Source organism: Triplophysa dalaica, chromosome 1 (assembly GCF_015846415.1).
Source record: "Triplophysa dalaica isolate WHDGS20190420 chromosome 1, ASM1584641v1, whole genome shotgun sequence".
In the NCBI taxonomy this organism is placed as follows: domain Eukaryota; kingdom Metazoa; phylum Chordata; class Actinopteri; order Cypriniformes; family Nemacheilidae; genus Triplophysa; species Triplophysa dalaica.
The window spans coordinates 11,982,095-11,997,329 of NC_079542.1; the positions used below are offsets into that span (position 1 = coordinate 11,982,095).

At 37.1% G+C, this 15,235-nt stretch overlaps 1 protein-coding gene and 2 long non-coding RNA genes across 4 annotated transcripts in view; 2 read left to right on the forward strand and 1 right to left on the reverse strand.

Moving 5' to 3' along the window:
* Positions 1-15,235, forward strand: part of si:ch211-186j3.6 (neural-cadherin) — a 203,913-nt gene that overhangs the window by 182,832 nt on the left and 5,846 nt on the right. The window contains exons 30-31 of the mRNA XM_056750824.1: positions 2,091-2,271; positions 3,266-3,510. Coding sequence (XP_056606802.1) covers positions 2,091-2,271; positions 3,266-3,510 — 426 coding nt within the window. The remainder of the gene's footprint in view (positions 1-2,090; positions 2,272-3,265; positions 3,511-15,235) is intronic.
* Positions 4,943-6,246, reverse strand: LOC130424867 (uncharacterized). The gene is made up of 2 exons (XR_008906992.1): positions 5,547-6,246; positions 4,943-5,144 (listed from the first exon to the last, which is right to left on the reverse strand). It is a non-coding gene; the product is annotated as an uncharacterized LOC130424867 (long non-coding RNA).
* LOC130424874 (uncharacterized) lies at positions 6,400-8,844 on the forward strand. Of its 2 annotated transcripts, XR_008906994.1 has the most exons (3): positions 6,400-6,538; positions 7,231-7,365; positions 8,432-8,844. It is a non-coding gene; the product is annotated as an uncharacterized LOC130424874 (long non-coding RNA). The 2 variants fall into 2 exon arrangements; XR_008906993.1 differs by lacking the exon at positions 6,400-6,538 and having other exon boundaries at positions 6,569-7,365.

Sequence of the window (15,235 nt, forward strand, 5' to 3'; positions counted from 1 at the left end):
ATTGTTCAGTCAGTGACTGGTTGTGGAAGAACACAGTCGCTGCATATCCTTCCTTAGGATTCCGAAATAAATAATGCGTGGTTGAATTTTATTTTTAAAGACGTTCCAGCCCACGTGGGTAAAACATTGAGCGTTTGTTCGTTTCATTTCACCGCGGATTCCTTTTTGAACAAGGCACAGACAGACGCTGGATTTGCGGCGAGACTAAAATAAAAAAGCTGTGCTGTGCTGTCAATATTGGACCCGATAGGCTCAACAATCTTATGTGAGTAAAACTTTATATGCCCTAATAGCCCTATTCACACGGGAATAGTTTTACCTGGGGACCTCTAGTCATTTGTAATAATTGCTTTAAGGTAAAACTATATCCAAAGGTTAATCCTCTTAATCCTGTGTGAATCGACCATGTCTGTAATTTGTAAAGAAAAAATTGCCGCACAAATTTACTATATTACTATATTTTGCCCAACACAGAGGTCCCATGCGAATCGGCATCTCTGTGATTTGGCGGGCTCATATATCATTTTTCAAGGTTTTATCCACCGTTTGCCAATAGTGGAGGCTGGTTTGAAGTGTTTTGATATAATTTCGGGTGTTGGGTCATATAGTCATAAGACACTGTCGTTTTGGACAGGAGTCTCCTGTTTGTTTATTTGTCATGGAAACTCTCGTAACATTTGAGACCCACGCTCACAGTGATCTTCTGTCCGCTTCGCGATCATGGGTCTCAAATGCTGACAGGTAAGGATATCATTAAACAGCATACAACTATAGGCTATACAAACTATACGCAAAGCCTTGCCATCACATCCGGGAAATAAGACAGTAAATGTGAGTAAAATCACAGGCTTCACTTATCCCATGCGAATGTGTCGCATGAAATACAGATGTGGGGAGGTAATTTCTAAATCACACGAGGTCCCCAGATAATAGTAATTCCGTGTGAATAGTACTAAAACCATGCAAAAGACAGTACAACAGTATAAAACAATAAACATGGCCAGTTCATGACAGCTTTAAAGTGGCTGTGGCCATGTGGCTGTAGATTTAAATTAGATTTAAGATGACCGATTTTCACTGTGGTCTCATACTGGCAGAAAGAAGAGCGAGAATTATCTTGTGAGTAAAATGGAAAGAAAAACTACTACACGATATGTTTTCTTTTAAAACGGAATTATAAATAAGCCATGTTTGCTTCCCATTGTTTTAAAGTTGTTTTGAAGTATGTTTGGCTTCTTCAGATATGCTCACCATAAATAAATCGGCTACAATAAACGAAACAGTCAATATGTCAAATTGTGAATGGAACACTTTAGCATGACATTTCGAGCAAACAAAAGTGCTGTGTCCCATGGTCAGGAATTCAATTGCTCCGATATATTGGAGCGCTGCGAAGCAGACTGGCATTTTAGCACTAAATCCAATTTAACTTCACCCAGTGAAAGAACTTACAGTTTCCACATCACACGCTGTGTGGAGTGTGCCATACAAATCTGCAGAGCTTTATCATTCATAGCACCGTTCCTGTAATCTGTCATGATTATACAGTATTCTATTGGTAATAATGAAAAATTAATTGTGGTGATTAATTTATAATGGCTTCAAATGCACCTTCGCTGTAGATGGAGGCACAGCTAGCATGAAGGAAAGGAAAGGAGACAGAGACATGTGACATAAAAGAGAGGAAGAGCTGCGTTGCACACAGCACACGTAGGGCTGAACTGGTTAGCCCCGGGCGCTTACTTTGTGTATTTATTAAATGGACTCTAAAAGCTCTTTTCTTGAAAGCTGAGGACATTGTTAGATGCGGTCGTCATGTCGGGCTCAGTTTATATAGCGAGAGAGTGTAAGCATACATGATAAGAGGCGGATTCGCAGTTAATGTCATATTTGCATTCGTGTGAAAGCATTGTCTTTTCCCACAGTCTCTCTCAAAAAAGCTTTATTGGCATGCTTATCAACATTTACAGTGACGCCAAAACATTTTCAGTATTTATATACAAAAATGGATACAACATATACAGTACGAATGTGATTTGAAGAGCGGAAGAAAATATAACATCTCGTTTTTTATTCTCTCATTGGCACAGGCTGTATGCGGGACCTGAGACTCAGTGGGCGGTTTATTCCTCTAGATGGTCAGCCCAGAGAGGGGGTGTCGGTGGTCAGTTCTCAGGGTGTATCTTTGGGCTGTTCCTCTGATTCCTGCAGGAAAAATCAATGCAGCCCCCCATTCACGTGTGTGGATCTGTGGAGAATTCATGAGTGCAGGTACACAAACATATACATTAATTCTATATATGGATAAATGTCAATGTTTCCATTTTGCTACACTTATCTGGATAAAGTTTCATGGCACACTAAAGTGTCGTTACATTATTTGAGTATCCATTCTTATTGGTCGGTTTAGTGATGATGTATGCCGTTTATGTTACTTTATGTCAATTATTTAGTTATGCACATTAATGAGGAAAAACGGTCAATAGTTTGAACCATTGCTTTATTTTAGCAGTTCAGTTGCATTTATTTGACCACATATGATCAGATCACCCGGATGCAAAAACAGGAGTAAACAGGGCATCTGTCTCTCATCACGTACACATTCATCTGTAAACAAGCTTAAATTCAATGCTCTTAAGCCTTCTCTAATCCTCACTATGCAAGAACCCCAGACACACACGTTATAGGGAGTCTACTTAGCTAAGCCTTTGATGCAACTTGGCCCCGGGGTTGTCTCTAAACACCCCTGAATCTGAAGGCTGATAGGCAAGCATGATATGTGTTTGTTACTCCTCACCATGAACCAGTCTGTTCTCTTCTCTGACTGCAATGCCCGCATTTATTCACCTTCAAGTTGTTCCAAATCTGTATAAATTTCTTTGTTCAGATGAACACCATTGATTAAGATTGTACGTTTTTATTTTGTTCTGTTAGACATAAGATATTTTGAAGAAAGTAGGGGAGGAAACAGTTCTGGGGCACTTTTCCCTACTATGGTTGTCAATGGGGTCCAAGAACTGTTTGTTTACAAGCATTCGTTCAAATATTTTTCTCTGTGTCAAACCAAACAAAGACATTTGTACAGAACAACTAGAGAGTGAGTAATTCATGACAGAATTTTCATTTTTGGGTGAACTATCCCTTTAACTACATTTATTGAGTCAATTTATTGACTGAGCTAACAGATTATAAAATGTGTTTTAGGAAATGTATTACCATTTGTTTAATGAGAAACATGTAAACATATGGGCTTCTCCAATCCCAGGTGTCCATCGGGTCACATGGTCAAGGCAAACTCCACAGGAAAGTTCTGCGTGTATACGCTGTGTGCCAGCCGCCCATGTCACCGAGGCACCTGTGTGGCACAGTCTCCCTCCAAATTCACCTGTCACTGTCCAGAGGGTTACCGCGGTCGGCACTGTGAGGTGACGCTGGCCATCTACCGGGATGACGTGGGACTCAGTTTCAGCTCGCTCTTTGCCATATGCATCTGTTTCATGGCCCTGCTAGGTAACTATATCCATTAATGTGCTAATGTACCTCTGGTGATGCTTGAATAGTCCACTCAAATATGAAATGTTATTCTAAACCCAGATGACTGGTTTCTTTTGTGGAATACAAAATTGGCAAAACATATATGTAATATATTAATCTCATGCACTATAAGTCTTTGAAATCCCTATAATAATTTTGCGTGAGGAATAGACCCTTGATTTTTGAAAGACATAAAGGGGAGTAATTCTTTTTCACATTTTGAGTAAACTGTCACTTAATGTTTTTGTTTGGCAAGTCTTCTCCAATATTTGTATCGAGCTACATTTAACAAGCTTGTAGCCTGCAACAAATGGCACTGGTAATCATAACAAAAACAATTATTATGTGAGACGCTACATTGATGTACTTCCCACATAGCAGACAGACTCGGCCCGAATGTGGCCTCAGAATGGCACTGCTGGCGCACTGCTGGCACTGGCATGCAACAAGTCAGCCGAGTGTGGGCCATGTGCGGCAGTGATGGTACTGGATCCATGACGGCAAACAATAATTGGGCCGATTGTGGATGGAGGTGTTGGACCAATTGTTGATATTAGGTCTGTGGCCCAGATCAGTCTAGCGATTGTAGGCCACATTTGACATTGTGTAATTCACAATTATTGCACGGTTACATTTAAACATGTTTTACCTTGTACATTTTGGCAACAGGTTACAGGCAGATTTGGTTAACTCCGCTCAGCCTGTTCTACTAAAATGTTGAAATATCAAGTAAAGCAGCACTCTGTCTATTAAAAGTACTTCAGGCTGATTCTTTTTTAAAGTAACCTGGCCTTAAAAAACACTTGCACATATTTTTGTCTATTTAATGCTTTGTCATACAACTAATTATTTTCGTAGGTTACATAGATTGTGGTTTTAATAGAAAAGGCTATTGGTTCATGATGGTATTTTAATGGAAATCTTAAGAATTTTTTTAGGTTCTATTGTTTTTCAGCAGGGAACAAGCTTGCAGTATAGCAGTGTGCTGAGCTATATTTAAGGTATCAGTTACAGAATAGGTTAATAAGGTATCAGTGAAGTGAAATATCATAATCAAAATAATTTCAAAATGAGTTAACGATTTAAATAAAGAGAAAAGTTTTTATTATGTTTTCACATTTTATTGTACTTTTTAGTTTTATGGCCTAAATCAAAATAAACCAACACTTGAAAATAAATCTAATTTTGGAGCAAATATATAAATAGCAAATATATAAGTATATTTGTGAAATACACATAACAATGAATAATACGCCCACAAAAATATGTTTAATAGCAAAAAAAATGTTTTACTTTGTATAACAAACATTGAGCCAATAAAAAAATATGCTAACACAATGTAAACACAAACTGCAAGACTTTGAAAAGGTAAAAGTGATGTTGTGAAAGACAAATAGAAAACAGCAGCTCATGACAAAACATTCAATTTATTGATAGACATGTGTGACTTTAAATTCAAACTCCACAAACTGTCACAGGTTCTCGGTTTAGCTTAATGAAATGGTAGTAGTCAGTCTTTCAGGGAACATCAAAGAAGTCAGTGTAATGAACTGTAGGCCAACATCTGAGCTCTTGATATCTTCAGCTGGGTCTCACAGAAAAAAAAAGACCTGCAAGAAAAATCAAACAATTCATACCCATTACAAATCCATTCACTCACAAACTCATGTGGCAATAATATTCAATTTATTGTACAACAACACAACAATTCTCTTTGTAAAATATTCCACCTGAATAAAATATCCAATCAGTGTGTATGGAACAAAACTGAACAACTAGTTGTTTATGACATCACGGTACACACATTGGGACATCTGTTAACATAAGCTTCTAATAATTTGAATTCCAATAGTTCCTGTAGTCACATATTGTTTTTCAGCAGCCATGTTAACAGATTAGAACATTTATACACAGCACATGTGCTAAAAAAAACTTTTGAAACACACAACCGTGTCAGAGGGTTGTTGGCCAAACAACATTAGCATTTGAAGGATTTTTAATATCTTCCTCACCTACAGTGGTACAGGAAAAGCACGGCATGCAAAGCAAGTGCACCAGAACACTCTGATAAAGGGGATGTTCAGACACAACCTGAAACCATTAAAGATTAGATAAGAACAATAATGTTTTTTACATTCAATCACAGTCAGAAATTATAAGAATTCAACAACACTCAAAAGACATATGTTAAGCACAACAGTGACTGCCTCCGTTTATAGCAGTCTGTACATTTAATAACAGTGAATATAAAGTTCAACTAATGAACGCTTAAATAACTTTCAGATCTAGATATAACATACTGTTTACATCATTTGTCTCTGTTCTAATTATTTTTTGTTCTTATTTCATTACTTACTTTTTGCTGCTTTTTAACAAATAAACGTTTTATTTACATATATGAGCTCATGTGTTGTTGTAAGTTTTAGTAAGATTTAGTAATTGTTTGCTATTTGCTATTGTTTGCTATTTGCTGTAATAAACCATCGCATCTACCTCGAGCATTGAAATAGCCAAACGCCTATCTTAAATTATGCTTTACACTTTATCGATGCTGCATGTGGCCTTTCAACATTTTCCACATCAGACAGACCGTGTGCTATCACGACAATAAATTACAAGATTATAATGCAAGAACGTTTCAAAACCCAGAACAGTATAAGAACAACAAGTTGGTTCTTATTTTATATTTTAGTATAAGGAACTGTGTAAACTCAAAACACATTGCTTACCTCAGACGAATCAGTGGCGGTTGGCAATTAAATCAAATGTGCAGTCTATGCGCGTGCGCAGAACTCCGACTCCTCCCACCAAGTTTTCAACCCGTTTGCATCTGGATCAGTTCATCCATTGGCTGGTTAATTGTTTTGGCGCGATTTACATGATCACGACAGCTTCTTTGTCATCTGATTGGTTGATTTGAGTCAGGTTCACGGGATACTTTGGATTCGAAAACTATATTCCCGCCCAGGATTCTTCTCGTCTCTTCTTCAACGGCTGTTTTTAGGTAAGTGTGGTCGGTGCTGTTGTTGTTAATTGGTACAATTTTCTTAAACGAGTAATTTTATCAGACTCCGTGTATTTTCAGAGCCAGAGTGTGTTATTTAGTGGGGTTTGAAGCAAAATAATTTGAGTAACGTAGGTTGACTGAGGATTTCTTAGAGGGTTTTGCATCTGATATTTTAATATGCAACAGGATCAATGTTTTTCTATTATTTATGCTTACAAATATTAAGATAATCAGCCTGCATAGGGGCATTTGGAACCACTAAATGTATTGATTTAAAACGTTTAACCTTTGTTTTACTATATAGTTTAAAAATGTATTACTTGTTTGTCAGGATTTATACAATATAATCATGATACATATTCATTTAAAAATGTATTCACATGAAATAACACATACAATAATTTCAAAATGTATCTGATTATAAATGTATAAATCTCTTAATTTGTAACTGCTCAAGTGTCTGCATGTTATATACAAGTGAATGGCACTCATTAATGTCCTTTATTGTTTTAGACATCACTAATTAGGGATCCTTAAACACATTATATTCTGGAATGGCTAAACTGTTAATGAAAATCTACTTCTTAGATAATATGAGCTTTAAAATTGGTTTCCATCTTTATGATATACATCTTTGACATGGGATTATTCACTTAATATTTGACCTAATTTTTGAATTAATTTGGCAGAAGTCCTCCAATCCACCATCAGCGAGACTGAACTCCTCCAGTCCAGCTACAGATAAGCTGCTGACCCATTTCAGAGGAGGAACATTGGCCATGACCCAAAAGGACCACTAAATCCTCAACTTTTTCTTGACACTTGTAAGTGTATATTTATATCTCTAAAAAATATCTTTAATAAATATGAGATTGTGTGCTTGGTTTTATATGGATTTTAATAAGTTTTCAATATAAAACTTATTTGCAGCTCTTCTGCTTAATATCATCAATAATCAAGAGCACTGTGCTCTGTACTAATTGTGTATAAATTGCATTAATCCTTTTAAATTGTTTTTCTAAAACATGTGACCCTGCCTTTGAAAACCCAGCTGAAGTTGTTTTGGACCTAAAATCATAACATAATGTACATAACATTATGTGAAAATATAATGTTGATGCATTAAATATTGACTGACTATGGCCTTGTCAAAGATCTAAATCATATTGAAATGAATGACTGAAATCACACTTTGATACTCATTCTCTCAGAATTAGATTTCACAGACAGGGTCACAAATTGTAATGGACATTTAAAATGAAAGTTCTGTCTGATTTACTCACCCTCTAGTTGTTTCAAACATGTATAAATGTCTTTATTCGGTTGAACACAAAGAGAGATATTTTGGAATAATGTTAACAACTAACAGTTCTGAAGCACCGTAGTAGGAAAAACATTTCATTTTTTGGTTCTGTTGAACACAAAAGAAGATATTTTGAGTAATGTAGGAAAACAAACAGTTCTGGGGAACTTTTGATTACATTTTACATTTTTCCTACTATGTCAGTCAATGGTGCTTCAGAACAGCTGGTTGCTAACATTATTCCAAAATATCTCTCTTTCTGTTCAACAGAACAAAGAAATGTATACATGCTTGGAACAACTACAGGCGGATTAATCCCTCTAATTATTTCTTAAGATTAAATAATGCTGTTTATAGGTTATGTTCATTTTAATTTTTATCTAAAAAAGTACATTAGGGATTGTTTAAAGTATTTAAATAATATGAATAAAAAATTGTTACACCTTTTATTGCATTTACTTAATGTGCATTATCCGTTATTTTATTTACACCATAGTTTCCACACTTAAACATTTTTTAAACGATGAACTGAATTTTTTTTTTTTAAATTACCAAAACTATATTTAATAATTATGTATGTCTTTCAGCTGCGGTGAGAAAAATTCCCTAACAAAAAAAACGGTCATATCCAGAGATGGCTTCAGCTTGCTCCGGATTGGGATGGAGGAAGAAGAGAACGGCTGAAGAGAAAGGAGATGATAAATAGCTGTGCCTCTCATTTAGAGCCTCAATAGCTTATGCGTGCGAACACATACGAAATACATTCATTTCCTTTTCATGTGCACACACGCAGTTATGTGTTATGTTGTTTATAAAGTTTAATTTTGTCTTTCTTTGGTTTATAACGTTTTCATTTAGTCCGTATTCGGTTTCATTTTTTCAAGTGTTAAGGTACTGTTCATTTAAAGTCTAAAGGTTTCCGTTTTACATAAAAATATGTTCAACACAATGTGTTCACTTTATTTTTATTTGTAAATAAAAAATGTTTATTGAAAAACAATTCAGGTATTGGAAGTTATTTTTTCACATGATTTTGGCAATCATAGGCTGTTCTATGGCTAAATTTGGGGGTCTCTTTTTAAAAGCCAGCATTGATCTGGTTTACTTCTGGCTACGATACGGCACCCAGTATTAAAACCTACTCTGGGCCAGTTCAGGGCCAGTTATGGCTTATTAATTGGCGGAGGCTCGGACCAGTTGCGGCCCATATCTGGTCATGGTCTGTAATTTGGATCTGGGCCACCCTAGGGCCGTCATTCAATGTTGTATGTGGGCCGAGGGAAAAGTATTGGTGTGGGCCGGAGCTGGGCCAACACAAAATTGTTATGTGGGTTTATGCGAGTTGTTACTTAGGAATAATTTAATCAATGCCTAATCATAAATTCACAAAGCGCATTTGTTGATGTTTACACTTTTCACGCACAGCTTAATACAAAGGGCAGAACACTTTGTTAAATAGTAAAATATCTCTCATTGTCGACCAACGATTACAGTCATTATTGTTCTTCTGCAAAATATAACTTTTAGTGGGCGGCATCGATTATTGGGTAAGCCCTGTGTTTTGATTGCTTTAATATTAACTGTGCTCTTCCTGAACTTATGAACCTCATAAATTGTTTAAACTTATTTAGATGGTTCACGCATTCTCATATCGTGATTGTACGCCATGTGTTTATTCATACGTCTTCTGCAATATTTATGTAAAAGCTGTTAAGAGTCAGGTATATATTCCTCGCCAAGGTTCTTTCAGCGTTCCACTGTGTTGCATTTTTCCTCACATTGTCTATAAGCCGCAGCCTTCATAATCAGCGATTCTGACAGGTGAAAGTGCCAATAACTTCCTTCGTTCCGCCGTCCTCATCTGCCTGCATAGCTGCGTTCAGCAGGGCCAAAGGGAACCAAACAATCTTTTTCCTCCTCTCACAGTTTTGTTTCATTATAGGTTTGACATGACCTTAATCATTCTCAGCTCCAGTTGCTTTTTAAAGTGTTAATTACTTGATTTGTAGGCACACATTGTGCTGTTTACCCAAGCCAGGGTGGAAATTGAGATCAATGCACTAGGGTTTTGGGCAGAATTTCAATGGTCCCGGACGTCCCCGACAGAATTTAAGTAGCTTGTAATGTTTATATCCACCTTCCTCCCTGGCGTCTTTATTTCCTCATTGTTTTTCTGCACTCTATCCTGTTTCGCTGAAGCGAATCCAAACCGGGGCGAAGGAAGAGTCCAAGAAATAAAAGGCACAAGCTATCTCGATACACCGGCAGATGAAAGGCTTGGGCGCAGCGTTAAGACGATTTTTTTCTGTAAGGCAGTTAATAGGTTTAGTGCAGCGTGCTAACGCTGCGCCTCCACCTAAGCATCCAAGCCCTGACTCCTGTCCACAGAAACGTAACCCCCTGCTGACTAACACATCACCACAGGAACAGCAAAGAGGAAAAGTTTTATCCGCTGAACCCCACGAGCAGACGCGAGAGATGAAGTGAGGGGAAGGATTTGGAGGGGAAGGATTGGGATTGTACTGCTGGATACTTCTTTTGTGGCTTTATTTTGATATTGTGGTGTTTAAGAGACCACGTGGGTGTGTTTTCTGTACAAAATCCACTTTTACTTCCAACACTGCCGCTGCTGGAAGGAGGAGAACACTTTTTTACCTGTTTATGTTTATTTTATACTCTGTAATCCTTTGTTATTTTAGTTTGGAGTTGGCAGAAGTATTCCTCTGGGTATGAAGGCTTGTGGGTATATATGGTTACAGTGAAGGAGGTCTGTGAGTGCATTCACATCTCTCTGTTGCATGACTTCCCTGGAAGAACAACATAAGAACCCTGCCATCTTTGCCTTCCAGGTTTTCTTGTCCCAGTTACCTGAATGTAAATTGGCATCACATAAACGTTTCCTTGTTGTTTACTGTGAGCTATGACATCACAGGCAGCCGACAAGGAGAAGTATGTGTTCTTATTTGGTAACAATTCAGTATAGGGGGCAATTCTCACTCTTAAGTAGTTGTCATTAGCATGCTTATTATTCATGTTTTAGCTGTTTATTAGTATTTATAAAGCACATATTCTGCACGACCTTATTCTACATCCCTAATCCTACCCAATACCTATTTTTTTACAAAGACCTTACTAACAATTAATAAGCAACAAATTAAGAGTTTATTTGGCAAAGTCGTAGTTAATGACTTGTTAATAGCGAGATTTTCCCCCAATATTAAAGTGTGACCCCTTATTTTTAGGATGTCAAAGGTCAAGTATATGACATTTAGCGGCATCTAGCGGTGAGGTTGCAAATTGCAACCAAAGGCTCACTCAACCCCTACCTTTCGAAGCACTACGGTGGCTGACACATCATTAAGAAGTCGTCACATTTTCGCTTCTTTTACTGAAGGAGATAACAAATTCACGAATTGCGCTTTGTATAGCAGTTTATCCATAGAAACAACATGGTGAATTTCAATTAAGGGAACCTGCAATGTGTGTAGATAGAAATAGCTCATCTTAATATAATAAAAAAATAACGCTTCATTATGTAGGGTCTTCATACACCTCTGAAGACATATAATTATATATTACATAATAATATATTACATATAATACATTTCTGTCAATTGATTCTCCAAAAAATTACATACTGGACCTTTAAGAGGCCTCTAAAAAATAAGGTCTATTTGCAATATAAGGCGTATTTCTCTGTTCCTCTCTTTCTTATCAAATCTTGAATAGAATGTTTAACATAGGATGTATGGGAGCCTCTCGATTTTATAGTGTATAGATGGAGGGGTTTAGAGTATCATTATCATATCAACTAGCGCTTTACGTTCATTCCTAATTGATTTACACATTTTTTCAGAATTCAACAGAATGACAGTGGTTAAATTTAACACATTGTTTATAGACTCATATGGCTGGATTATCAGTGTTTTTCTTTATAGGTATATCTGACATGGAGATTTGAAATTCATACAGTGCAGATGCTGACCTTACAGTTCACAGTGCTCTTTCGCAGTCTCTTTCTATGACTCTGACGTTTTTCATAGATATAGGATCCCTTCAATGTGCCTTTATCTACTTTTATCTAGCAGCTTTATCTAGTGAGTCCCAGTAATGTTGAAATGGAAGAGAAGGATTATTACATGCATTACATTACAAGGATTTATTTACTTATATGCTTTACAGTTATACAGGATGGACTTTGTGTATGAATTAAAGCCAGTAAATCTTTTTTCTCATCTTGTCAAGGATGTTTTAAACAAGTCATAATGCAAGTAATTTTTAATGAAGTGCCTAATGAATTCAAATATTGTTTGTTAATGAAAGAAATCCATGGTGTCTAAAAAACTGAGAAAGGTTTATTCTTTCAATTTACCTTAATATCTTCAAATTACAGCAGACTGATTTGTGTTGTACTTAGTACACATTGTTCGCAAAAAATGACGTATGCACTGTTCTGTGCTTGCGAATCCCCTTAATATAACTAACCAGTGTAGAACTGAGGGGAACATCTACTGACAGCCATCATGTCCATCATAATTTAAAAAAAAATTCAAATAATGTTTTGAGGACTTTTGAGGCTTTGAGATCATTTTGGTGTTAAGATATATTTACAGTATATGTGAGGAAAGTGTCATGTGGCCTTTTGAATAAATGGCAGTAAGTTCTTTATTGTGTAGTATGCAAAGTATGCGCCCTTTTCAAGTCTACAGGGAAATCTTGCAGTGAGTGCAAACATGCTGGATTTTCTTTATTTGATCTGGTCAGGCCCCAGGATATTTATGGCCAAGCTTGTTTGTTCTTGTGTGTCTTTCGATAAGAAAGAAAAAAATATTATGGTGTGAGATAGTATAGCCCTCATTTATATTGTGTCTGTAAAGCTAGATCATTGTCTCTTGCATATGAACTAGCAGTGAAAGATTAACTATGAAACGAATAGTCAGGGATGGGCTAAGGGGGCTGAAGCCACGAATGTTTTCAGTAAAGGACAAAAGTTCATTATTTTAAATATAGACATGCGGCAGGTGCGCTCAAATAGAGAGCAAAAGGGTCGCGCATGCATGCACGACGTGGAGGTGCTGAAAATCCCTTTATTCTTTGCCGGAACCTTCTTGTCTTCACTGCAAGCACGGCTCATAGTAGCTTAGCAACAGCAGATGCCTTGACAGCTCAACCTCCTGAGCGCTTAGAAATAAATGGTGTGGCTCTTAATTTTCCATGCGTTTTTAGACACGAATGTCTCTGGGCTAAGCCCCAGATAACCACTCACCCTAGAACCGCCCCCGCGGTTTATGGTCTTTGATGTTGTTCAGTCAATAAAAAATCACAAAATATGGAGATACAAAGATTCAGAAGGACAGCAGCGATATTCATAATTTAACACAGACTTTCCTACCTTACAGCTTAAATTGGAGTTAAATCCAATCTAAAAAACGTTTACTACAATACGTTTACTTACAGGTGCAGAACTTTTTAAAGTGCTGTTTTGTAAGGACTGAAAACTAAGATGATACTGAAAACTTTTCTGAACATGTGAAATCCTCAAACTATAATAACACTGCTTTGAAGATGAGTTCATATGGGTTGCAGTAAATGTCAGATGTGTCATTCTGATTTGAAGCATTTAAAGGATTAGTTCACCTTAAAATGAAAATTTTGTTTTTACTACTCACCCTCGTGTCATTCTGACTCAATATGACATCCTGTCTTCCATGAAACGAAAAGATAGATTTGAGGAAGCTCATTTGGGAAAGTGGATGATTTCTACAAGGCTCCAAAAAGGTCAAAAACATAAATTTATCATTAAAGTGACTTGTGAGTTGAATATTCCAAGATTTATAAAGCTGCAGTTTAATAATGTTGAGGTTTACAAATTTGATTTATTCATGTGTTCAGTTACAAATGCTGGCAGTAGATATGCCACGTCAAAGAGAGCAAGATGAAAGATGAACATATTGTGCAGATGGAAAGATGAGGACAAAATAAATCCCATATATATATTTATTATATATATATATTTGTGTGCTGGTTTATGGTGGTCTCGCTGGTTGTTCTGATAAAGCTTATCTGGCGAGGAAGTCTTGGAGTAGTCTATCGTAGTTTTGACTCATAAAGACATCAGCATCTAAAATACATAACTGAGTAATGGTGAACAACACTGCTGGAGTTTTCAACAAGGGTCAGAGTTTACTTTTTGCACGCTGACAAAAAAGAAAGAGCTTCAAATATAGATGGCTGCACGTAAAAAGAGATGGACTTAGAGAAATGTTCAGTTCTTAATGCCATGAGAGAGAGAGAGATTCTGCCCACAGTATCTACAGTCCACATCTTTATATTTTATCCAGCACTGTTCAATGAAATATTATAAGACATTGATTGATTCCCTGGCGTTTTATTTGTTCTTTTCAGCTTCCCTGTTTTCTCATCCCCTACTTATTCACCATACTTTCCATTATCGTGGAAGGAATTCGAGGCTTCTTTGGGAGAATGACAATGCTACGAAATTAATAATCACACATATTAAATGGCTGAACAATAAACTTCACTTAACAAAACCGAATGTTGTGCTCAGGAATTGATTTATTGTGTTTTTCTTTAGAAACACAATAAATCTAATGACCATGTGAAATCATCTTTATCGTGTTTTGTTCTTGTGTTCGGCCGAAGCCTTGATGTTTAAATGAGGCTCTATGCCGTCTTTGAAAAGCTTGAAGTGGAAAACATACGAGAGCGGGAACCAGTCATTTGTTTGGGTCGTGTGATACCAAGTTCAGACTGCATGATTTTTGCCCCGATTTTCGGGGTGAGTTCACGTGAGTGACAGTCACGCATTGTGAATGATCAAAGACGCGATCTGGGAGAGCGGGCGAGGCGTCACAATCACCCGTGAAATATTTGGCATGCTAAATATATGCACCTGTCGGCGACCTCAAAATCAAAGTTCTGACTGAAAAATACATCGGTGATGACCTACAGCCAATGAGGATGCAAAATACAAAGCAAAATGAGGGGGAGGAGACCACAATATCAGCAAGCATGGCTTCCAATATTACTTCTCGCGTGCGTTCAGTTGTGAAACGTTGTTTGCGGACCAGACACTTGTCTGCGATTCTGATCTATTGTGAAGTCATGCAGTCTGTAATCTCCTGTCGCCGATCTATCATTCAATGTGAACACTGCTGCAACTGAATGCTACCCCAGAGAGTCATGCAGTGTGAAGAGAACAGTGATGCAACGACTTTGAAAATCGGGCAATGTGAACTCGGCATAATGTTCACATTGATACTTGAAGTTTATTTGGTGGACTGTGGAGGAGAGAGATGTCGGCATTCTACAGTGCAGTGTTTATCGTGTCCTCCGTGGTTAGATTAGGATGGCAGGCTGGTCCTGTGTGT